The 25,523-nt window shown below is 37.8% G+C and overlaps 1 protein-coding gene across 1 annotated transcript in view; it reads left to right on the forward strand.

Moving 5' to 3' along the window:
• Positions 1–23,327: 23,327 nt before the first annotated feature.
• efna5a (ephrin-A5a) overlaps positions 23,328–25,523 on the forward strand; it is a 52,626-nt gene continuing 50,430 nt past the window's right edge. The window contains exon 1 of the mRNA XM_067375960.1: positions 23,328–24,097. Within this exon, the coding sequence (XP_067232061.1) occupies positions 23,973–24,097 (125 nt within the window). The 5' untranslated portion in view covers positions 23,328–23,972. The remainder of the gene's footprint in view (positions 24,098–25,523) is intronic.

Raw genomic sequence — 25,523 nt, forward strand, 5'->3', positions numbered from 1 at the left:
CCTTCAACTACCACTTTGACACTTCAGAAATTTTATAAAAATTGTAGATTGTAAAACTAATGAGAATTGAGCGGTTTAGTCCAAATTTTCTCAAGAGGCACAATTGCATTATATGATGAACTGATTTAATTTGATATCCATCAATGAAACAACAACAACAACAAAAAATTATTATGGTCCTTGCAGTCAATTTTTCATAAGAAATAAAAATATACATACCACATCAGTTGTGGTAAACGGAAGCTCAAGTATGCGTGCCTAACGTGCGAGAACCAATGAGGTTCATTCTTGTGGCTTATGCAGCATGTTTGAGCTTCTACAAGAACCAATGAGGTTCAAGCAAGTACAGCTGCGCTTCTGTTTGTTCGCTGATCAATGTTTATATGTGAATAAAAGCAAAGACTATAGATATAGAAAAAGATTGTTCACTCCTATTAGTAATGAATGGGAGAAACTGCAACGTGCAATATGGCGGAATACATCCTGCCTTCTAAGTAAAAGTGCCAATCGCTGATTGAAAAAGTCATTGCGTCACTGCAGCTGGCGTTAGAAGCTCTGGTTCCCATAGAAACAAGAGATTCGTGCTTAGGACTGCACTTGCACATTGGCTCGTCTAGTCTGAAAAATAAGCTTTTTAACGCTGTTTGAGCATAAGAAACAACATTTATGGGACAGTTCGTGTCAGATTTTGTTGAAATGTGTTTAATTGTGAGTTTTCAGAATTCCCCTATTCAAATAGATAGAATGCCCAAAATAAATAGCTGCCCGGATGCATTGCACATATGGCCGCCGACTGAACAGACTTTCCTTGAAAGGGACTTTGATAAAAGCCTAAATTACATCTGTTCATCATATAAAGCGATCAAGTCTCTTGAAAAAACATAAACCGCTCAATTCATATGTATGAGTTTTACGATCTCTTTATGAACTTTTTGAAGCGTCAAAGTGGTAGAGAGGAGGGACAGAAATCTCTCAAATTACATTTAAAAAATCTTCATTTGTGTTTCGAAAATGAATAATAGTCTTAAGAATGTGATTATCTGTAACTTAAGATGATTCATACTTAGACAGCTTAAGAGGAATCCATAGAATAATAAACAAATAACATTATAAAACTAATAAAAAATAGATGTATACATTTATTTACTTACTAAGTTTTGAATTTGTCATATTAGACAAGTCAACTTCATAAGCAGGCTAAACAAAGATTATAAATTTTATTCTTAAGAAAAAAAAAATGTAATTAAAAAAATAATTGTTCAAGAATTACACTTACAACTCACCCTTATCGATCCTTTTTTAAAACTGTCTCTACTGTCATTTTCTCTTCCCCCTCTTTTACTCACCCTTCTTTTTTCTACTCTACAGGAAGATGTTTGTCATTGAGAAGCCAACTAATGAAATAAGCTCATGTATAGTAAGTCTGCTATCTGTCAGCCCTTCTGTGGTCAGTATGGATAGTCCAATTAAAGTCAGTCATTAAATGCTTAGCATGAACAGAGCGTCTCCTGCAGTCACGCAGGTGCTCAGAGTCGGCGGGTCTCCGCTTTGAACAGGGGCCTCAGTTTGAGCTCTTTGTTTACATTTTTCCACTGTCTGAGGCAGTAAAGCACCGCTGCCTCAAGTATGTTAGCTTAGCTTATCTAAATTAGCCACACTTTGAGAAAACCCACAGTGACCGCTCGCCTCTATTGCACTTTGTTGGGGGAAGGGGGTGGACATTCTCACCAATTTATAGCCCCCATTTATGGATCTCTTCCTTTTTTGTTCCTACAATTTGCGCCACAATAATTGTTTTACTACACACAAAATGACTACCTGCCCAGCGTGCTGCCTTGAATTGGCCCTCCTGGAGCATTATGGATTGTTTAAGTTGTTAGATAAACAGGTTTGAGGACCTGAGGCAGTGGAATGTGTTCAGTGGGTCAAGCTTGTGTGATTTATAGGCGCCTATGATGAATTGCCTCCCTTTTCGGGGGTTAAGAATGATCAGATTTGCCTAACGGAGAGCAGTGAACTAATCTGTGGATTCAGCTGTGACCCTTGTACCCTCACACCTCAGGTTGGTGAGCGAATGAGGTGAGTTTGTTTAATCCGACCCTCCTCAGTGTGAATGTTATCAGTCAGAGCATCTACACAGGCCAGACAGCAGGGCAAAGATCAGGCGGCTCAGACGAATAAACTCGGACCGTTCACAGATTAGGGAGCTGCATGTTTTATCACCAAGAATATTCTCCCATATTTCTCTGCAACATGACAGCTTTATTTATATCGCCGCTTCTGTGCAAGATGAAATGTCTCATGGGAATGAGTTTCATTTGACTGAACAGAGTGACCGGGGCAGACGTAGTCATTGACTGGCATACTTCACTTCCAAATGATGTCTGGTAATAGCGATGCAGGTCATCAGACCTTATCATTAAATTAAAGATCATGCAAATCTAATCATTGTGCTATTTGTACAGTCTGGAGGCTCCAAAAGCATATGACAGGAGAGAAAGGACATTTTAGGATAAGAAGCCCTTTTTCCATTTAAGAGATCTGTACTTGCTTCGCACAGAGATTATGAAATAACAGCCTGGCTCCTGCCGTCACATCCAGAACATGAGATTCGGGTCAGATGTGAGCTAATGCTACTGCTTAGTCATGCACACACACACATGGTCAACGGGTCTTTTAGATAATTTTGCCCATGGGAACAGATGCACTTAATCTGCAATCAAATTAAATTATTTTTTGCTCTATCATGAAAATATTTTATTTTTGCATTTAAGGTCATGTTATGTGGTACCTTTTAAACTCTTAACTTAAAAAAACAAAACAATGCTTGTATATATAGCATATAGACTCATCAGAAATATGTCCTAACTCAAACTAATTAAAACTCTATTAACTAGAACTATGGATGCATATCAGTTATTGGCCGATATTCAACATTTGCCATTATCTAATGCTCAAGTTAATCTTAAAAAAAGAAAAATAATAATATATTATATTTAATATCTGAGATATTTTTTAGTAACACTGTTCATTGTAATATTTAGCAAATCTTAAAATAAATTTCAGTTTTTTCATACTGAACGTTGTAGTGTTTAATTGACTTCATTTAAAATAATCAATTTTAGTTTTTAGTACTTTGTTTTAAATTTATTGAGACAAAATATTATAAAATATTAAAGGGTTAGTTCACCCAAAAATGAAAGTTCTGTCATTTATTACACACCCTCATGTCGTTCCACACCCGTAAGACCTTCGTTAATCTTCAGAACACAAATTAAGATATTTTTGATAAAATCGATGGCTCACTGAGGCCTCCATTTCCTTTTTCAATGCCCAGAAAGCTACTAAAAACATATTTAAATCAGTTTGTGTGCCTACAGTAGTTCAACATTAATATTATAAAGCGATGACAATATTTATATGCACCAAAAACACCAAAATAGCAACTTTATTCAACAATATCTAGTGATGGGCGATTTCAAAAGACTGCTTCATGAAGCTTTGAAGCTTTACAAATCTTTTGTTTCGAATCAGTGGTTCAGAGCACATATCAACCTGCCAAAGTCACATGAACTATTTAAATTTCGAAAACACTTATGACGTAACAAAGCCTTGTTTACTGAAATCACGAACCACTGATTCGAAACAAAAGATTTGTAAAGCTTCAAAGCTTCATGAAGCAGTGTTTTGAAATCACCCATCACTAGATATTGCTGTCGTTATAAGTCGTTTTTTTTTTTTTGGTGCACAAAAAGTATTCTTGTCACTTTATATTATTAATGTTGAACCACTGTAGTCACATGAACTGATTTAAATATGTTTTTAGTATCTTTCTGGGCATTGAAAAAGGAAATGATCTTGCTGGCAATGCAGGCCTCACTAAGCCATCAGATTTTCTCAAAAATATCTTAATTTGTGTTCTGAAGATGAACAAAGGTCTTACGGGTGTGGAATGACATGAGGGTGAGTAATTAAAAACAGAATTTTCATTTTTGGGTGAACTAACCCTTTAATAACAGCCTATGTTTAACATATATCAACCATAAATTAAAAATAATTATGAGCTTATCAGCATTGGCCTGAATTTTAATATTGGTGCATCCATGAATAATCAAATTTACAGGTGATTTACAGGATAGTGAAGAATTGAGAGTAATCTTAGGTCATTTTGATTAGTTTATATATATTCTTCCCAAGAAAACAATGAATATTTTTGGAATATTTCCTCATAAATTGCCAGTTTTTCATGTTAGAAGCCAACATTTGCCTCTATTTCCAATTAATTGTGCTAAAATTAACTAATATGATTTCCATCTTGAATATATAGTATTGCACAGTATTTGCATATACTGCATTTTTACTTATTAAAAACGTTTGACTTGTTTTTACAGAGAGGCAAACAGATAAGCTATTGGTGGCGTATATTGCTGTCATGCTACATAAATACCTGAACTAATTGGGTCACTATGTTGAAATCAACAAGTAACAAGCAGATCTCAGGATTAAACTCTGGAGAATATCAGACGCAATGTTTAATTGCGTTGTGGTGAAAGTGGCTGGAGTGCTGCGATGGCCTGTTAATTAGAGGACAGCCTGCTAAATGAAGCATACCTGTGACATGTTGTTTCTGCTCACTGCTCTCTCACACTCTAATTACGAGAGAAAGAGCGAGCCGGCTCTTTGTTTTGCACCTTGTTTCATGTGTCAGTCTGGAGAATGGTCTCTCTTCGCCGGCTGTCACAGTAACGAGCGTTCACAGATTTAAACCCACACACGCGTATCAACTCAAAGATCCTAAAAACTTGTTAAAGGCCCTATTACTATTCAATTAATGAAATTAACTTCTACGTATTATTCTTTAACTTGGTAAATGTGTGCTTTCTGTCTCCTTAAAGTCATTTTACAAATGTTCGTCATGGTTCAGCTGTCAGAAAAACACGTTTTTACCAAACAAATGTCTGAATTGCTGTGTTGAAGTCTTTAAGCCTCAATTTCCATTGCTGCATCTACAATGAGCTGTAGGTAAATGAAATGTTATTCTCCTGAGTACATGAGTAATGGATGTTTAACAAGCATGTCACTCAATGGATGTCTTTATAACCCCTGTCTGCTTGTGATATATCAGTTATATCCACCAACTTGGCTGTGCGCCACACGTCAAATAAACGTCAAATAAATTCTTCCTTTTTTACAGGCACAAAAACAAAAGGAACCCCTGTTGCGTGCTAGAAATAAGTGCAAAAAGTTTTCAGTATTCAGACTGGGTCTTCAATACTTGCAACTTGAAGATTTGTTCAGGCTCAATGTGTAAAACAGCTTGAGGTAGCCGAGATCAATACAATCATTTTTAACAGAGGGGCTATATTGATCACGGAGAGTGTCTTTACTCAAGGCCCAATCTCATTGTTGCAGTCTAAGACGCGTATTATTGTAATCATTGAGATGTTTCATCTGCCAGTCTGGTTTAGAAATTGTCCAGAGGAGCGCAGCTGAATGGAGAGTGTCCCTGACACTGAAACTCAAAGGAAGATGAGAAAATTCTATGAACTCAAATGTATTTTGCATGCATTTTTTGGTGCGTTATTCCTTTTTTCTGCTCCCCCTCTCAAAGCACATGCGTGCACGCCAAGGTGCGCTGTGGATTGTGACGAATGAATCAGCGAAAGCGCCGGATATGTGAATAAAATATGCGCCCATGAATCAGATTCGTCTGTAAAGGCTCATTAAACCAATTCACATCCATCAGGGACCTCCAGGGAGGCAGGGGAAACTGTCCATCACTCAAAGCCAGGGTGCCGGGGAGGGTTTTTTTCCGGCCTGACACTCTTAGCTCAACGCCAACGTCCCCTTAACAAATAATTGTCTCTCCTCTCGGGGGAGGCCATGACATCACTGCGGGCTGCAGCCAGTCTCTTATCCGTCCTGCCCAATAAACAGCTTGCAGCCATTATAAAATTCTACAACCCTGGGTAAATACCACGGTCATTATGGTGGTGCTAAATGGCAGCCGCTGCTCTCCCTGGGATGGGGGTAAATGCCACCGGGGTCATCGCTGTGCCAAGCGGGCAAATAGTACTGGGTCATTTCTGAATGATCAGCCACATGGTAAAGGGCAAGGGGTTTCTTTTATACTGACTGGCGCGAGACATCTGAACTGTGAAATTGCTTCGTAAGATGGCTCAGTCTTTATGAAGCACAGAAATGCATGCTTTTAGTTATCTGACTGGTTGCTCATCTTTTACAATCAATTTTCTGGGGTCTTCAGACACTGTTTCCTGCCTTGGTTGTTCACACGAGACTCTGTGGTTCATTGTTATTCAGGATGATAGATATTTATCTTTGCATGTTTGCTGTCTGCCCTGGTTGCAATTGGTGCTATTAACAAAACGACGATAACACAGAGAAGAGATAACCTTTGCTGTTAATAATAACTCTAACACAATAAACATAATTGACTTCACCATGACCTCCCTTCACCCTTTCCTGGCATTTTTAGTCGGCAGAGAACCATTCCGCACACATTTGTAATTGCTTTGTTAATATTTGGCAAATTTATACAATTGCCAGTTGGAATTGTAAGGCTTTTGTCAGCTTGTTGGGCCAAGCAATCTACATAATTTGCTATAATTTATTCATTGGAGCACATTTGCAATGGGGAACAGCATATTCATAAAGAGTAAATGGGTTAGATTGAGTACAATCATAAACTGTGCATCGCCAAAAGAGTCCATTGAATGTGATTCTTGTTTATACAATGTGAATATTTCATCTTCTGACTATCTATTTGCCCTTATCCCACTCACTTCTTGCACACCGATATTCTAAATATCGGTAAATGGTATGCAGAACCAAAATACTAATAATTAAAATAATAATTAAATCAATCAATAAATTAAACCACAGTTTAATTCACCTAAAATTTTAATTAAATTATACATTTTTCATGTTTAAATATTTTTTTTTTACATAATAAAAAATATTATTTCTATTGTTTATCAGAATAATAGACTGAATTTCCAAAACACCTTATGAATTAATACACAATATATTTTGGAAAGGATTAGCCAATTAACACCAAGTACTGCCTACTGTCTGTTGATTAACATTTGGGAAATCTCTTCCTGTTACGGTTGCTGGTATACAACGCATACAACGAGGAGATAGAATGAATATAAGTCTTTACTTGAGGAGAAACAGGAATCCAATGGAACATACACCAACATAATATAAACGATACCGGACAACACAAGACTAGAAACACAGGGTATATATACAAGGGACTAACAAAGGAACTAAACTAGGTGACAGGATAATAAACAAGGCACAGGTGAATCAAATGAACTAATTAACAGAACAGGGAAACTAGGTCACAAGGGCAGACAGAGACATGACATGTAACATTTCGCCCCCTCCCGGATAGGCGCGTCCTCGCGGCGTAAGAGTACAGAGGAGGGAGGGAGGGGGTTCTGGAGGAGGGCGGAGAAAACACAAACAACCAAAAGAAAAGAGTCCATGAAAAACAACAATGACAGTCCAAGGGGGAGTGGAGAGTGGGAGGAGCCAGGAGAAAGCCAGGAGCAGGAGGAGCCAGATGTTACCCCAGAAGCCAGCCAGGACGAGGCCCCAGGGTAGAGACGCAGGTGGGAGGAGCCATGGTGGAGTCGGCTTGGGGGCAGACGACACCCTGGGGACGACCAACGGAGATGCAGCTGGAGACCCAGGTGTAACTGAAGAGCCGACGAGCCCACGCGCAGCCGATGGTCCTGGAGACCGAGGAGGAGCCATGGCGACGAGCGTCCGAGGAGGAGGCGGACATCCAGAGGGCAGAGGCTGAGCCGGTGGGACCGAGGATGTAGGCGGAGCTGGAGGGAAGGAGGAGCCAGACGGAGCCGTAGGTGCAGGCAGGTGGACGACTGACCAAGGCGGAGCCGGAAAGACGAGGGAGCCCGGAGAAGCCGTATGGCCGATGGTGTCCGGTGGAGCCGAGGGAGGGAGGAGCCAGGGTGACGCCGAAGTGTCGACGGGCCGAGGTGGAGCAGGGGGCGTGGAGGCTGGAAGTGGAGGCAGGGGATCCTCTTGAGCGGATGGAGTGGAAGGCCTGAAGACGCTTGACATCCCCACCTGGCATGTGGGAGATGTCAAGAGGCTGAAGGACCGAGATGATGGTGGGGCTGAGGAACTGGCTGGTAAAATGGGTGACAGAGGAGGCGGGAGAGGGAGGCTGGGTGGGCAGACGGGGAACTCGGGAGACGTAGGAGAACAGGAGAACACGGGAGAATGGTCCTCAGGGAGCTCAGGAGATTCATTAAAAACAGGGAAGTCAGGGGAATGGGAAGTCACCTCTCCGGAAAAATCAATTAAATCAGCCAAAAAAATGTCTCTCAGTTCCTCAGTATATTTGCCAGTGTCAGTCCATTTACCCATCGTGGTGGTGTTGTGGGCGGAGCCTTCCTCCCAGCCCTCGAGCTCCACAAGCACTCCCTTGACGTCGGATGATGTCACCGGCTCACGCACCTGGTCAGACCCTTGATGTGAGGTTGGCTCCGGGGCGATGGTACCGTCCGAACCCTTCCTCGGTCCAGGCTCATCCATCGCGGCAGGCTTGCCTCCTCGGTCTGCGGTGGGCACGTGAGACATCTCCGTTGCGATGTTCGTCGATGGTGGTTGACTGGCTTCTGGCAGTGAAGTGGGGCTGGTGGCGAAGTCATCCTCCGCGGGGCTGATGGTGATTAGCGAGTCGTTACACACCAGCACCCACTTCACGAATGCGGCGAAGTCCTTCCGAGGACCGCTCCCTGGGAGGCGTGCCCGGGACCGCTCGCTAAGGCTGGAGATGTAGTACACGCAGAGCGAGCGGTCAGGATAGTGTGTGAGGCACGCCAACTCCAAAAAATCCAAGGTGTGGGATTCCAGGGAGCGGTCCCTCTGCTCCAGGCACAAAAGGGCAACAGCAGGGTCCATGGTGATGGGAAAAACAAGGGGAAAAAACAAACAAAAAGAAAATTGCCGCAAAAACTGTTTTGGTCCGGTATTCTGTTACGGTTGCTGGTATACAACGCATACAACGAGGAGATAGAATGAATATAAGTCTTTACTTGAGGAGAAACAGGAATCCAATGGAACATACACCAACATAATATAAACGATACCGGACAACACAAGACTAGAAACACAGGGTATATATACAAGGGACTAACAAAGGAACTAAACTAGGTGACAGGATAATAAACAAGGCACAGGTGAATCAAATGAACTAATTAACAGAACAGGGAAACTAGGTCACAAGGGCAGACAGAGACATGACATGTAACACTTCCATTATTATGAAAAAAATATTTGGGGAAAGAAATGTGTAAGTTTTGGAAATAATAAACACAGTTTTGCTATGGTTACGGCTGTCATTTACACTACCACTGTATTTTCGAACCTCAAAAACAAAGACTTTCGAAACCGCTGCAGAGCCTGTTTTAGTTTGAAAACGCAGGGGTTGCATTTCATTCCCATTTACATTAGTGTGTTTTCATTTTAAAACGCATTTTAAAAAGTTTTGCTACAGTTATGCCTGTTCTGCATTTTTTAAATACTGCAGCTGCATGCGCAAGAGGCAAGTGTTTACACTCGTTCACACATGCCCGGTGTGCATGAACAGTCATGTGACGTGTTTTCGGTTGTACAATATAGAGATCGGAGATCGTTTCTGAAACGCTATGGAAACTCCAATGTAGACAAGCATCGCACTAGTATCAACGGGGCCTTAACCAATTGTACTTTCTAAGATTTAATATTATGACATTTTTTAAACAATAAATTCATGTTTTCTTTTGTTATACATTTTGGTCAATTTAATGATTGGTTTTATTATTTATTAATTTAATTATTTATTCTAGATTACCTTCTCACTCACTTTTTAGGTCTAATATCAGAGTTGATTGTTGCATTTGGCTGAGAAACTCAAGCTACTCAAAGAACCGCTTCGGCATCTCTGATAACATCTGTTTTTTTAATACATGCTTATTTTCTTTAATCGTACCCAGCTTTCATTCACCAGAGATTTCTTTGAATTTAGCTCCTGTAATCTTTTTTTTTTTTTTTTCCCACAATTTTTATTCCTCCACTCATGTTCACATGCAGCCAGTAAAACGTGTTGCCTTCACTTCTGAGCTGTTATTGGATTTGTGAAAGATGGTGGCCCATGACCAGGCTGGTGGTGTGTAGCATTGTAATGAGGCGCTCTTCCTCTCACATATCATTACAGACAGGTCTCTGGAGAACATAAATCTCATCTCCTGCACTAATCACAGTAACCCTTTCTCTTCCTCTACCTTTCAGTCACCACATTCAACATGCCTTGCTTCCATATCAGAGCCCTTTTCCTGACCGCCGTCGTTCCCACAAAAGAATCGCATAGTGAAGTGAGAGCGGTCCTTGATGTGATCCAGTGTCGGCCCCCTGGTCTCATTAGAATGTATCTAAAATCCCACAGAGCACATTTCTGCAGTTACTGCTTGAAGAAAAGCACTGCACTTAAAAAAAACACCTTCTTTCCAGCTCTGTGGGGAGGTCTCGTGGGAGCACAGATGGAGAATGACCATTTCACCATTAAAACTCCACTTCTGCGCGGCCAGTGCTTGTAAACTGCTTTACAGTATGAAAGCGAGCTCAAGGTGTGTTTGTGCAAGTATATGTGTGTTTTCTTTAGATCATATGTGCAATATGTATAGAAGTGAGAATATTTGGTGCACACATGGTAATGGCAGTGGGGAGGCTTTGTTTAGTTTGGGTGAGTTAAACTGTCACCTGTGCAACCTAAGGTGATTTTTCTTCCCGCTGAGCTGAGCGTGTTTGATGCATTAGGTCAGCATTCACTTACCATCGCCTTCCTGCCCGTGAACACTGTTTTTTACACATTTGACTAATGCATGCATATATATATATATATATATATATATATATATATATATATATATATATATACACACAGAGTACTGTGCAAAAGTCTTAGGCACGTCAGTATTTTCACCCCCCCAAAAAAGGTTTTAAGCCAGTTATTTATATCTTTTGCTGTAGTGTGTCAATAGGAAACATCCGTTCACATTTCCAAACATTCATTTTGAGATTTTTGAATATACAATAAGTACAATATATACAATAAGACAGAACAGATCAGAGCTCACCATCATCAAATCTGTCTGTGATTACATGAAGAAACATATGAAACTGAGACAAACTAAATCCAGAAGAACTGTGGCCGGATGTTGTCAGACTCCTTGTGTATTCAAAAATCTCACTGGATTATTACAATTAATGGCTAAATGAATGTTTGGAAATGTGAACGGATATTTCCTATTGACACACTACAGCAAAAGATATAAATAACTGGCTTAAAACCTTTTTTGGGGGGTGAAAATACTGACGTGCCTAAGACTTTTGCAAAGTACTGCATGTATATATATATATATATATATATATATATATATATATATATATATATATATATATATATATATATATATATATATATACAAACACACAGTCAGACACCTTGAACATTTAATTCATTATTAAGGTTTATTCACTATAGTTTAAAAAAAAATGGTAGTAAAAAATATGACAAGATCTCTGAGTCAAACTGTGTCAGAAAAAAAAAAGTCTTAATTATGTCAGAAAACACTTAAGCAAAACATGGTCAGGTCAAAGTGTCTGAATCATTTTTGGTTCAAAATTTTTATCAATTTTACTGGTAGTCCACTGTATGAATAATTTTTGGCTATAATATGTCACAGTTTACTTTTTTTTTGCTTTCTTCACTTACATAAATGAACTATAGTGTCCTGCACCCACTAGTAAAAAATATAAAAAATTATCTGAATAATTTTTGGTTTGACTGTGTATTTATATATATACACACACACACAAAGGCATTTATTTGATCAAATATACAGTAAAATCAGTAATATTGTGAAATATTATTAACATTTAAAATAACAGGTTTCTATTTTAATATAAGTTAAAATTTAATTTATTTCTGTGATTTATTCCTGAATTTTTAGCAGCCAGTAATCCAATCTTCAGTGTCACATGATCCTTCAGAAATCATTCTAATATGGTGATATGGTGCTCAGAAAACCTTTCTTATTATTATACATTTTGAAATGTTAAAATTTAATATTATTGTTTATTGCTTAATATTTTTGTGGAAACCATGATACATTTTTTCCCCTGAATTCTTTGATAAATAGAGAGTTCGTAAGAACAGCATTTATTTGAAATAGAAATCTTATAAATTAAATCTTTACTGTCACTGTTGATAAAATTACTGCATCCTTGCTGAACAAAGATATTTATTTCTTAACAAAAACAACAACAACAACAACAAAAAAAACCTTTTACTGACTTTTACCCTCTTACTGAAATAATTAATTTATTTAGATTTTTGTTTACTTTTTATATATTTGATTTTTTATAGATTTTTATTGTATTTTATATTATTTAAAAACAATTATAATAATTTTATTAGATTTTATGATTTTGTTATATGATTTAAATATTTTGATATTTTAATTTTGTGGTTTTGTTCCTTTTATTTTTACATCTGACATGTTTACATTTTAGTTTAGGACAATAACCCTACTCTGTACTTATCGTGAGAGAGTGAAACACCCCTTGCACGGAATAGTAGCGACCTGACAATGTCCAGGCTCCCCAGGCCACCCTCAAGTACAGGCCTGGACGATTAATCCACCTCCCCATGTTTACTGCACTGTGGATTACTGGTGCATTTCTAGGATTAGGGGAAAATGGTGCATAGATCATGTAGCAGAGATTAGTCATAATTCACAGATTTAACAGCCAATTAATCTTTGATACAAACCAATATGGGACCAAGCCAGCTGACTGGCTTTGGCTGGATAGAATGGGACCCTGTAGGTGCCAAAAGAGCAGAGTTAGCCGAACAGAGAGAGTGAGGCTGAGAGTGCAGTAAAGAGTGTGAGGCGTTCCAGCGCTAATGCATCCTGACAGGGTGAGTGAAGAGGCAGCTCATTATTATGCCACGCATCAGGAGTCTGGCACTGACCCCTGACTCCATAAAGACCCTCCGGAACATGAGCCTCACCGTTCACTCGCTCACTTCCAGCAATATGGCCAAAACTGCAGCGGAACAAAGAGAGAAATGTACCCTGTGATATCAGAGCGTGTAACATAAATGTGAAGTTTGGACTAACTCAAAAAAAAAAAAAAGTCTCGATAGACACTTTGTGCTCTGAGATCTGTGAGTTAGTCCAAGTTGTGCTTAGAAGAGCAGTTCAAACTAATGAATCATAGGCCTGACAGATGTCGTAAATCTTAATAAGGAAGCTATTAAACGCATCAAGCAACCAATAAATCATTTCTCCGTGTCAGCAGTGTTTAGCTCGTAGATTAGTAATGAGATGAGAGAAGTCAGAAAGAAATGACAGCAGCTTTCATGGCATGACAGGGTCTGGTTCTGTGCCACTGGTAATTTTCGGCTCTGTCGTGTTTGATGCTCGTTGGACGAGCCGTGTTCACCTTGTGGTGCTTTTCTACCGCATTGGATAAAAAGGTCACAGGCGCTCACCCGTGACATGACTACACAGAGACACCAGCTGCCTACTGTTCTGCACGCCATAATATCTTCGCTCAGATGTTATGGGGTGCCTTGGTTCAGAGTGCACATAGGGATGGTGAGTTATTTTACAGGACAGGCTAGAAAGGCACAGACTGATACTGAATCTTGTCTGGGTGTGAGGGAAAAGAGATTTTAAAAACATGAGTCTGATACAGTTTCCTCATTCAGTTTGTGGGTTAAAGGAATAGTTCTAGCATTAGTCACCCTCGTTTCATTCCAAACCCACACTGGAACTCAAATACTGCATTTTTGAGAAATATGCAATTTATTAAAATGTCATAAAAGTGAATAAGGACTGGGGCTGTAAAGCTCTAAAAGGATACTACAAACACAAATAAAAATGTTTCATATGACTAATGTTCTTTTGATGCCGTACAATAGTTTTGTTTGAGGAGCGGATTGAAATTTTCATTGAAAATTCACTAATATCTGCCTTAGCTCTCCTTCGCACATTCATAAGAACTGATGAGAGAAGCAAAGTCATTTTCAGTAAATTAAATAAGATAAATAAATATTAGATGGGAAAACTTGAAAGAAACTGAAATAAGTTTGAGCTGAAGTACAGTCAAACCAAAATTTATTCAGACACCTTGAACATGTCATTCATTATTACAGTTTATTCAATATAGTTAAAAAAATGGTAATAAAATATGACATGAACTCAGAGTTAAACTGTGTCAGAAAAAAAAAAAAAAACTTATGTCAGATAACCCTTGAGCAAAACATGGTCAGGTCAAAGTGTCTGAATCATTTTTGGTTCCAAATCTTTATCACTTTTACTGGAAATCCACTGTATGAAGAATTTTTGGGTATAATATGTCACAGTTGACTTTATTTTGCTATTCTCACTTACATAAATGAACTATAGTGTCCTGCACCCACTAGTAAAAAAATATAAAAAATGTCTGAATATTTTTTGGTTTGACTGTATATATATATATATATATATATATATATATATATATATATATATATAGCGTAAGTATGTATACACACACATATACATACATTATATATATAACAAGAACTAAAATATTGAAAGTATTAAAAACACTCAAGAAATACAAAAATAACACTGAGAAGTAATGAAGTCTGATTTGTGAAAGAATCATTCTTTTGACTAAACTCTTTTCAATTGATTATCCAGTTCATCCAGTTCACAAAACCGGTCTGAATGATTCATTCATGAATCAGATTGATCCAGTTCTCAAGTTTAACTCAATGATCTGGTTGTAACTCACAAGAGTGGAAGATTTTCAGTAAATAACTATTATCTATCATATAATTTCAGACAAATTTTATGATACTTTTATGATACTTTTATGGCACTTTTGCATTCTTTTTGAAGCTTGAAACTTACAGTCTCCATTTATTGTAACTGGATGTAAAGAATGAAGAAAGAAAGTCAGCCATTCAGGTTTGGAACAACAAATGGGCGAGTAAATGATGACTTTTTTGGAAGAGCAGTTATTTAATATATAGTGATGTGACATGGGGCTTAGGTGTCCTATACTTGGAATTTGTGCTCTGCATTTCACCCATCCAAATGCACACACACAGCACAGCAGTGGGCAGCCATTTTTGCTGCAGCACCCATGGAGTGATTGGGGGTTAGGTGCCTTGCTCACCTCAGTTGTGGTTAATAAGAGTAGAAGAAAATGCTGTTCATTCACTCCCCCAACCTACATTTCCTGAATGTACTGAGGCACGAATCCACTACCTTCAGGTTACAAGTCCGACTCTCTAACCATTAGGCTGCCCCATTATGCTGTAAAGGCAACACTTCTGAAGCTCTGTGAATTCTTTTTTCTTTTCTTCGTTTTCTTTCCTTTTCTTTTCTTTTCTTTTCTTTTCTTTAATATGAATACATCACTCTAAAAAATGCTGGGTTAAATATGGACAAACCCAGGGATTGGGTTGTTTTCACCCAGCCATTGTTTTCAACCAATTTTGGATTTATTTTTTTAGCCAGCAATATAGTAATATAGTAAAAGGCATGTTTTTGCTCACCCCCAAATAGGGGCAAATTTGTGGGGTATTTTAAGCTGAAACTTGACCAGACCAGAGACTTATATTACATCTTGTGAAAGAGGGCATAATAGGAGCACTTTAATCCAACCTGCTGGGTTTGTCCATATTTAACCCAACGGTCCCACTTTATATTAAGTGGCCTTAACTACTATGTACTTACATCAAAAAATAAGTACAATGTACTTATTGGGTTCATATTGAATTGCAAAACACATTTTCAGCTATTGAGGTGGGATACGGGTAAGGTTAGGGAAAGCTTTGGTGGTATGGGTAGGTTTAAGGGTTAAGGGATGGGTCAACAGTGTAATTATAAATGTAATTACAGAAATTAATTACAGATGTAATTACATGCAGGTGTTTTTAAAATATAAGTACAATGTAAAAACATGTATGTACACAATAAGTGCATTGTATCAAATTATTAATTTAAATGTAAGTACGGTAGTTAAGGCCACTTAATATAAAGTGGGTCCAACCCAACTTAGGTTGTTTTTAACCAAGTGTGAATATGAATATGGGTTAATATCTCAATGAATTTCCCTCATTTTCCAGCTAAAGAACAAAAAAGCCAAGTTATTATGACTTGAGTGACATTTTCTCACAATTTAGTTTCATCTACACCTTCTATTCACTAAAAAGCAGGACTCTATAGCTTTTATCTTTTCAGAATTTCTCTCAGAATGACCCTCTCCCTTTCGATGTGTCAGTCATCATCAGCGGCATAAGCGAAGGATGACTTAAGCAGGCTATGCCTTTTCACTCCGAGTAAAAGGCCACCTCTGGGTCTCTGACTTTATTGAAATACATCTGCCTGTTTCATTCACGCTCTGCGGATCCCACAGGAGGGTCAGGTATACCTTGGAAATGATGCCAGACATTCCTTCTTCTTTTTTTTCTTTCTGTGTATTCCCACTTCTTCAAGCACAGACACTGTAATGTGCAGATCTCTGTCTGCGTTAGGGAAATCCCAGCTGGTTTGATTTGATAAGAAGCTTGTTGTCTCTCTTGCTCTTTCTCTCTCACACACACACAAGTCTTAGATCGGTGCTACATCTGCTAATGCTTCCTCATGTCCTTACATCCTTTGTCCCTGAAGACCTGTCCTCAACAAGTAGCTTTGTTTCAGCAGAAACACTTTCCCATCAAAGAGTGCTGACTGAGTGTGTCAAGTGCTTTTTCATAGTTTTTCATAAGGTTTATGCACAGCTGTTTTAATGGAATAGACTATTGAAATCTCAATATATAGATCACAAAGGTCTGACGAAAGACTAGCATGCACGGTATAACCACATCTTTATGTATATGCATTTGTGTGTGTATGTGCGCTTGCATTTCATGTATGTTGTGATGCCTAAACTCACTTGTAATATAGTTTCTAGTGTTTTTTTTATGTATTTGGACAAGATTTTGTAGAATTATGTTGTTGATTTCAGTTATTGGCCTGAAAATAATTCTTGGCATAATTGTTGACCAGAATTTTGTTGTTTAATTTTTGTGTGTGTGTTTAGGTCTTGTTTTAGTTTTTATTTTTCACTCACTTGGTTGGGTTTATGGAGTTGCCCAGAGTTACATCAAGTTTTCTTTTATTTTTTCTGTCTACTCTACTCTACATCAGAAAATCCCTGAGGACTTTTGTAGTATATGCTGAAAGAAATTCCTATAATACATTCTGACATGCACTTCTTTATCTGTTAGACTGTCATCTGAAAATTTGTTCGGGGAAAAAGATTACACGAACGAAGTCAGCTGAAACTGATAAGTGAGCTGATTGCAGCTGAGTGAATGAATCCGTGTCTTGTTCTGATCCGGCTCTATCCGGTGAGTGGCCCGCAGCAGCGAGAGCTTCCTCTTCTCCTCCCATGCCTGTCACGCCTGTGATCAGAGACATGCGGTCAGTCTCCACGGTAATGTAAAACTACGGTGAGAACTTCCCATTTTGGAATAGTTGGCATTCCGATGTCAGCAGCGCTCGTTTCATACGTTGAGCTTGAACAGGGAAGGTTCTGTAGGTCAACAGGATTTGGTACCTTGCAGCAAGGACATGCCTGTCAGTGGAAAATGTCCTGTTGGAGGGTATTAGAAGCATGATGTGTGTGAACCGCAGGTCATGTAGAGATAAGAAAGGTCAGATGGTTCACCACATTTGCACGTTACTCAAATAAATCATGACTTAAACAAGCTCAACACTCAGACGTACCTCGAGACATAGTCTCATCCCAGAGAGGGCAGAATTATTTCCATGAATCTGAAAATAACCTCTTATTAGTAGTCTTAATCATCTCATTATATACTGTGTGGTTAAAAATAATACTTTTTTATTCTCGTTTTGGAAAAATTGGAGGATTCAGTTCATGTTTTATTTTAGTTGGCCATTTACAATATGCCACACAAGTGCTACTAAACTTATAATGGTTAATCTATTAAACATTTATCATGGTTAATTAAATCAATATTTGCACTCTCACTCTATTTAATTAGAAAGACCATTTTATTTCTCGTACAACAACTGCTAAAATTCTAAGTTTCATTATTAGTGATTATGTAGACAGAGTATTTGATTATTATATGAAAAAACATTTTCATTATTCTCTTGAAATTCGTAACAATTTGAGTCCAATGTATACAAGCCACACTCATGAATGTCTTTGCATTATACATAATAAATCTATAATGTCAAATATCAAGCTAAAAGCCATTTATTTTTAAATTTATTTTAAAGGGTTAGTTCACCCAAAAATTTAAATTCTGTCATTAATTACTCACCCTCATGTCGTTCCAAACCTGTAAGACCTTTGTTCATCTTCAGAACACAAATGAAGATATTATTGTGGAAATTCGATGGCTCATTGAGGCCTATTGCCAGCAAGATAATTAACACTTTCAAATGCCCAGAAAGGTATTAAAAACATATTTTTAAAAGTTCATGTGACTACAGTGGTTCAACCCTAATATTATAAAGCAACGAGAATACTTTTTGTGCACCAATAAACCCCCCAAAATAACGACTTTTCAACAATATCAAGTGATGTCTGATTTCAAAACACTGCTTCATGAAGCTTTGAAGCTTTACAAATCTTTTTTTTTCGAATCAGTAGTTCGGATCACATATCAAACTGCCAAAGTCACGTGAACCATAGAAATTCCGAAACACTTATGATGTAACGAAGCCTTGTTTACTGAAATCACGTGACTTTTGCGCTCCGAACCACTGATTCGAAACAAAAGATTCGTAAAGCTTCAAAGCAGTGCTTTGAAAACAGCCATCACTAAATATTGTTGAAACTTCGTTATTTTGGGGTTTTTTTGTGCCCAAAAAGTATTTTCGTCGCTTTATAATATCAAGGTTGAACCACTTAATTATGTTTTTGACAATAGAGGCCTCACTGAGCCATTGGATTTCATCAAAAATATCTTAATTTGTGTTTGGAAGATGAACGAAGGTCTTATGGGTTTGGAACGACATGAGGGTGAGTAATTAATGACAGAATTTTCATTTTTGGGTGAACTAACCCTTTAAGACGTATAGCAGAAGCATGCTTTACAAGCACAACATTTCACAAAAAAAGTTTGTTTGGTTTCATGTTTATAAAATAGTCTAAATAATAGATATAATACTCAAAAATAATATAAAGTACTCTATTTGGTGACTTTCTGGTTAAGTTTCTTAAGAGAATGTCTATAGTTCATACAGGACATGCACTTTGGGATCAGTTGGCTAAAAGTCATTTTTTAAAAACAATGTATACAGATTAAGTTATTAGTTGGTTCATTTGTTTGCTTATGCTACCTGGATAGATTTGTATTATTATTATTATTATTATTATTATTTATTTAATGCAATGAAATTCATAGTTTTAATTGTGATTTAAGTATTCAGAATCTTTTTTGGCCTGCTGTATATATGTTGCTGTTCTGCATGAAAGACTATTGATTAGACAGTCCAGCTGGAGTCAGTTACATCAGTTTCAACTGCTCAAGACCAGGCTCTAAAATACAGAGAAATAAACAGTGTGACTGTGGAAGATGTAAACATTTATTCTTCCATGATTTTGTTCAGCAGATTGTAGGATGAGGAGAGAGACACTGGAGCATATGATGGGAATAAGGGAAGAGATGAGAGAAGGAAAAGATTATTTTAGCAAAGAAAAAAAATGGGAAATTGTCATTTGTTATGGTAGATTTCATTACATTGCATTGTTACAGAGTTTTACATACACTTCATTAAAAAAACGTAAAAATAAACATGGGTGTAAAATGTTATTGTGTTCATCCATCATGTTGCAAAAGAGTAAAATTGATCAAAAAATTTGCTTTGAGGATCATAAATCACCTCAAGTAAAATGATCAGTGTATGTGAAATCTATTAAGGGACTTTGGATTTAACAATATTATATTATGTAGTTTCAGTTTATTCCACACTACTGGAATGAGGCTTTGGGGAAGAGAGTAAACATTTGCAGTTTGATAAAAAGATCTTTTATTGCACAAAAAATAAAACCAAAGAGACATGTAATAGTTGCAATAGTTTAAAATCAGTTACAATGCTTATAGGTCTGATGTAAAAACCAGAAAATGAGCAGGATTATAGTCTCGACGCCTGAGCCAGTGAAGACAAAAAACACATTGAGATCTCTTACATGAGAAATGACCTAAAATAAAACATTCTAAATGATAATTCAAGTGATATTCTTTGCAATGGTTTATTATAGGTAACCAAAGACATGAAATGGAGAAAGAAAGCTGGGGGCTGAAGTAACACAATAGACCATCCTGCAGCCTTGACATGCTGAACGCATGCCCACGTGTTCTCTTGGGCGGTTTGCAGTCGCTCCACTATGGGGCGTATTAGGGCTTTAAGGTCTTCGGAGGGAACGGGCAATGTCAACTGTTCAGCTGAACCATGTATTCACTAGAGATGAGAGCGAGTGGGAACTGTTGTGGCTTTGAGAAAATGTGCCTCAATATATCAAAAAGCAAAACACACAAACCACCCACATAAACAAACACTCTTTTTGAACATTACATTGCGTTGTATTTATGAGCAGAACTTGCGTTCATTCGAACCTTTCTCGTGAGGTAATAGGCCAAATATACATTTCACTTTATTTTTTTATAAATTACAAATGAAGCCGATAGTAAACAAACAAACAAACAAAAAACGTTTAAAAGCTAGATTTACGCCTGCTTACTATAGACTAAGTGTAAAAATAAGTGATTATTCTAGAAATGTAAGATACATTTTCATTTACTCACAAGTATTTTCAAGCAAAATTCCTCGCTTATCTACAGCCCCACGGGAAAAGAAATTTAGAGAAAGAAATGTAGTAGCCTATGCTGTCCTAATTAAACGTGATTCGATTAAAAATTAACGTGTAGCCTAGGCCTAATACCAAAACTATGGAATCCCGTTTCCGCCACAGTTGAGTAAAAAATATAATTCTGTAAGTCATAATAATGAGAAACTTTCTCATAATTATGACTTAGTATCTCATTATATTGAGAAAGTTTCTCATAATAATGACTTAGTATGTCAGAATGAGAAAATTTCTCGTAATTATGACTTATTTTCTCGTAATAATGACTTTATTATAGCCTAATGAGAAACTTTCTCGTAATAATGATTTAACATCTCATAATAACGAGAAAGTTTCTCGTAATAATGACTTAGTTTCTCATAATAATGAGAAACTTTATCGTAATAATGACTTAGTTTATCATAACGAGAAACTTTCTCACAATAATGAGAAAATTGACGCATGCGCAGAGCAGCGGAGCAGAAGGGCGTGGCACGCTAGCGACATCCGCTGGTCAAAGTCTCATAAATGCGAGAACAGCAAACATGGCACATTCTGCATTCGTGCACTTCTGTTTTCGTTAAATTCAGTGTATATACAGTGTTATATACAAAGTGCAGTCTGTAGTATCATTAAATAACATCATTTATAAATTATCAGTATATCTTCAATACTTTTCCATGCGCACGAACGCAAAGTGGTTTCCGTGGTAACGGTGGAAAATGCTGCATGAACGCGGCTTTCAAAACTATCAGATTAACGAAGGAATATGACATTTATTCGTTAACTTTAAGTGCAACGTCTTTATAAAATGTGTGGGTTTATGTTTTAACGTTAACACGTATTTCGCGGATGAGACTAGGCTATTTGATGTGCAGGCTTGCCTAGACGCACTGGAAACGCTTTTCTAATATAAACCGGGTCCTAAAGCACTTGCCCAGTCATAAACCTTCATTCCAGCGATATTCCTACAGAAAACACCTTTTAAGATGTTTATGACTCATTGGAATGTATGCAAAAAACAGCTTTCCAGGTGAAGCGTTCTTTAACAGAGTTGGATATGTAGGTGTGTGTTGTTAGCCTATCATTCCTCTATCTGTTTGAAATCCATGGATCACCACTCTGTGTTTCTGCCTGTTCATACACAAAAATACAAATGAATGTTACAAATGAATAAACGACTATATCCCGTCTCATATAGGCTACTGATAATTTATCAATAGTGTTATTTATTTAATGATATTATAGATTACACTTTTGCAGAACGTGCCATGGTTGCGGAGTTATCGCATTTGACCAGCGGATGTCGCTATAGCGTGTCACTGCTCCGCTGCTCTGCGCATGCGTAGATGTTTCTCATTATTATACGGTAAAGTTTCTCATTTTTAAGAGAAACTGAGTCATTATTACGATAATGTTTCTCGTTATTATGAGATGCTAAGTCATTATTACGATAAATTTTCTCATTATTATGAGATACTGAGTCATTATTACGAGAAAGTTTCTCGTTATTATGAGATGGTAAGTCATACGAGAAAGTTTCTTATTATTATGAGAAACTAAGTCATTATTACGAGAAAATAAGTCATAATTACGATAATTTTTAAAAATCATTTAAAAACAACCATACGGTGTGGTCCGATTCACGAATAAATGACTCTTGAGCCGGTTATTTTCAAAAGTCTCACAAATTTTAGATTTGAATGACAAATCCTACAATGAATCACCGAAATGACTTCAGTGAATCTGCCAAACCGGTTTGAATTAATATGATAACACGAAGCAGAACAGCGGGACATTATAGGTCTAGCCCTACTGGTTAGCGTCACTCCATGACGGCCGCTTAAAGTATCGTGGATGTTTCATTTGTTATTGTTTTTGGAAGGTATGCTACTTAAAAAACATGAAACTATTTCCTGCTGACGTCCACTACTGCCTTTGACGAGTCATAATGAAACTTAAATCAGTAGGCCTATCATACAGACTTGTTCATAACAACGTAATTAAGTTTTTTTTAAGTATTTACAAAATATTGTCAGATGAGGCAACCCACTGCAATAATAAATAAATAAATAATAAATTAATTAAGAAAATAAAGAAAATAGAAAGACCGAAAAGGAGGAAACGCTCTTTTTCAAGTGAAATTACACTGGGAATGTATTCTTGTGAATTACACCGCTGTATTAAAAAAAAAAAAAAAAAAAAAAAAAAAACGCCGCTCTACCAGCTTTGGAGGCGGGATGTCGCTTTTGTAACCGAGACGCCCATCATTCAAAATGCAAGCCAATGAGAAAGAGAGTGAGCGCTGGAACTGTACCGTCTCTCTCTCTATCTTTCTGAGACAGCATGGCTCATGTACCCTGACCAACTCAGCTGCCTGGAAGGTTACTGTTGTGGACTATATCTCACCACTTAAATACGCTAAACCTTTGCGCGTTTCATCCAGAAAGGCAGTTTTCTTTCAGCGCGTCAGGACAGCGTCTCTTATAAATTCAATTGGCAAACGTCAAGGTTTGACTACAGAGCGCAAGTCTTAATTCACATGTTGGAGAATAAGGTGCCAGTGGACATAAGCTGTTGTTTTCATTCACTCAAACTAACTACAGTGACCAACCGCGCTTTGGAATGGGAAGTGAACATTCAAAGGACCTGAAATTTGTCTAATTGTTTTCTTTCCTCGTGGAAACTAACTCGATAAATCGCAAGAAAGGATGTGCTTGAGATGAACGCATTATCTGGAGTGTTGACAGACAGCGAGCGATTTAACCGGCTTCGTAGTGTTTCTTCTAATAATTTACATGTAACTGTGACTCTTTGAAGGACTCTGACATTGCTTGCACTGCGGTCGTATTGATTTGTCATAATCTTTTATACTGTAAAAGAAACATAATTTAAAGAGAACACATTTCGCACGTGGGATAAGGAAAAGCTGACGGCTCGCGCAGTTCGTCTCCACCGGAACGCATAGGGTTGAAACGCTGCGATTGAAACTTTCAGAAATGCCGCAGGTGGAGATGTTTTATTTTGTGTTTATCAGCTTGTGGACGTCTGTGTTGGGCCTGGACCCGGCGTCTAAGATAGTGGCGGATCGCTACGCAGTCTACTGGAACCGAACAAACCCAAGGTGAGTTGTAGATATCTGTGCAGTAAATATACTAAAACGCAGTTTCACTTCTGTCATTAGAAGCGCATTATCCGCAGAGTAGCCTACAGAGCGAAGTATACTGCGGCTGCGAGCTGAACCGGCTCGTCAAGCCGCCGGGATCGTTTGAATAAAAGTTTCATTAATGATACAACAGTCACAACAAACCCATATTGTAAGCGCAAAGCTTAAAAAAATACACGCGAGAACATCTCGCGCTAGACAGAAACTTTTTTTTTCATATACAGTAAATTGGCAAAAATCTATTCAGTTGCTATCGCGACAAAAAACGGTGCTAGGAATTGCCAAAATAAACGATGCGCGAATAAAATTGCGTATATACATATATATATATATATATATATATATATATATATATATTCCTATTTTTTGAGTGGAATTTGACTTAATTCTGCAAAAATTTTGGTCAGGATTTAAATGAGAGGGGTTTCTTTCTGCTTTGGGGAGATTGACAGGCAGGCTCTTTGCTCTTTCAAAGTAAAAAGTCATTATGCTTTGCCACTGGCTTGTCCTAGACATTGCCCTCTAGAAACATCATTAGAAATAAATATCATGGCTCATTGGTCAGTTGTTCTTTTAAAATCCAATTTACTTTTTCGAATGTGATTTTTGCTTGTTATCATAATTCGAAAAGGGCGCAATTCGTATTTCTTTTGAGGCGTTTATAAAACGTGTGGCTGAAAATGAGCTAGTAATGGTTTTCAACAAAGGTTTTCTAATAAAGTAATATAACCTTCCTGTGCAATGAAGGGTGTTAATGAAAAATAACATCAGGAGCCGAGTCTGACTGAATGTGAGATATTTGAATAAGTTGGTTTGATGAATGTTAATAGCTTGGGTGAGTTCAATGTTGATCAGTAATTTGAGCCAGTAATCATAACTTAATATATTATTATTATTATTATTCATGTGAGGAATAATTTGCTTAACAGCTTAACATATAATAAATGTATTTATATTGAAATTACATCAGGCTCACTGTCCCCTTCTCTTTGCTGCAAGTCTTGAGTTGCCTGAAAGTGCTGTGATTCCAGCTCATCCCCATTCTCGGCTGTCTCTCTTCAGTTGCCATGGGGCTTTTTCTGTGCCCTGCACCCCAGCCCCATGCTGGCTTTACACAATGGGTCAAACCCAGAGAGGCATTTCAGGAGTGGCTGATGCCCAGTTGGGTGCATGCTCATGAGAGAGAAGCGCATGCAGGGGTCACACGTTCAGTGATAACACCACAAGGCTGCGGTTAACCATCATCGGACAGTATTGAGCTCTGGTCAGGGTGAATTTGAGGGCGAGCCCTGTTTCTATAGCTTGGCAGCAGTGTGTGTTTGTGCGATCGTTATTATCTGCATGTGTGTGTTGGAGGCTCCCTGCCTATGTTTTGTCCGGGGCG

The sequence above is a fragment of the Chanodichthys erythropterus genome, chromosome 22 (assembly GCF_024489055.1).
Source record: "Chanodichthys erythropterus isolate Z2021 chromosome 22, ASM2448905v1, whole genome shotgun sequence".
In the NCBI taxonomy this organism is placed as follows: Eukaryota; Metazoa; Chordata; class Actinopteri; order Cypriniformes; family Xenocyprididae; genus Chanodichthys; species Chanodichthys erythropterus.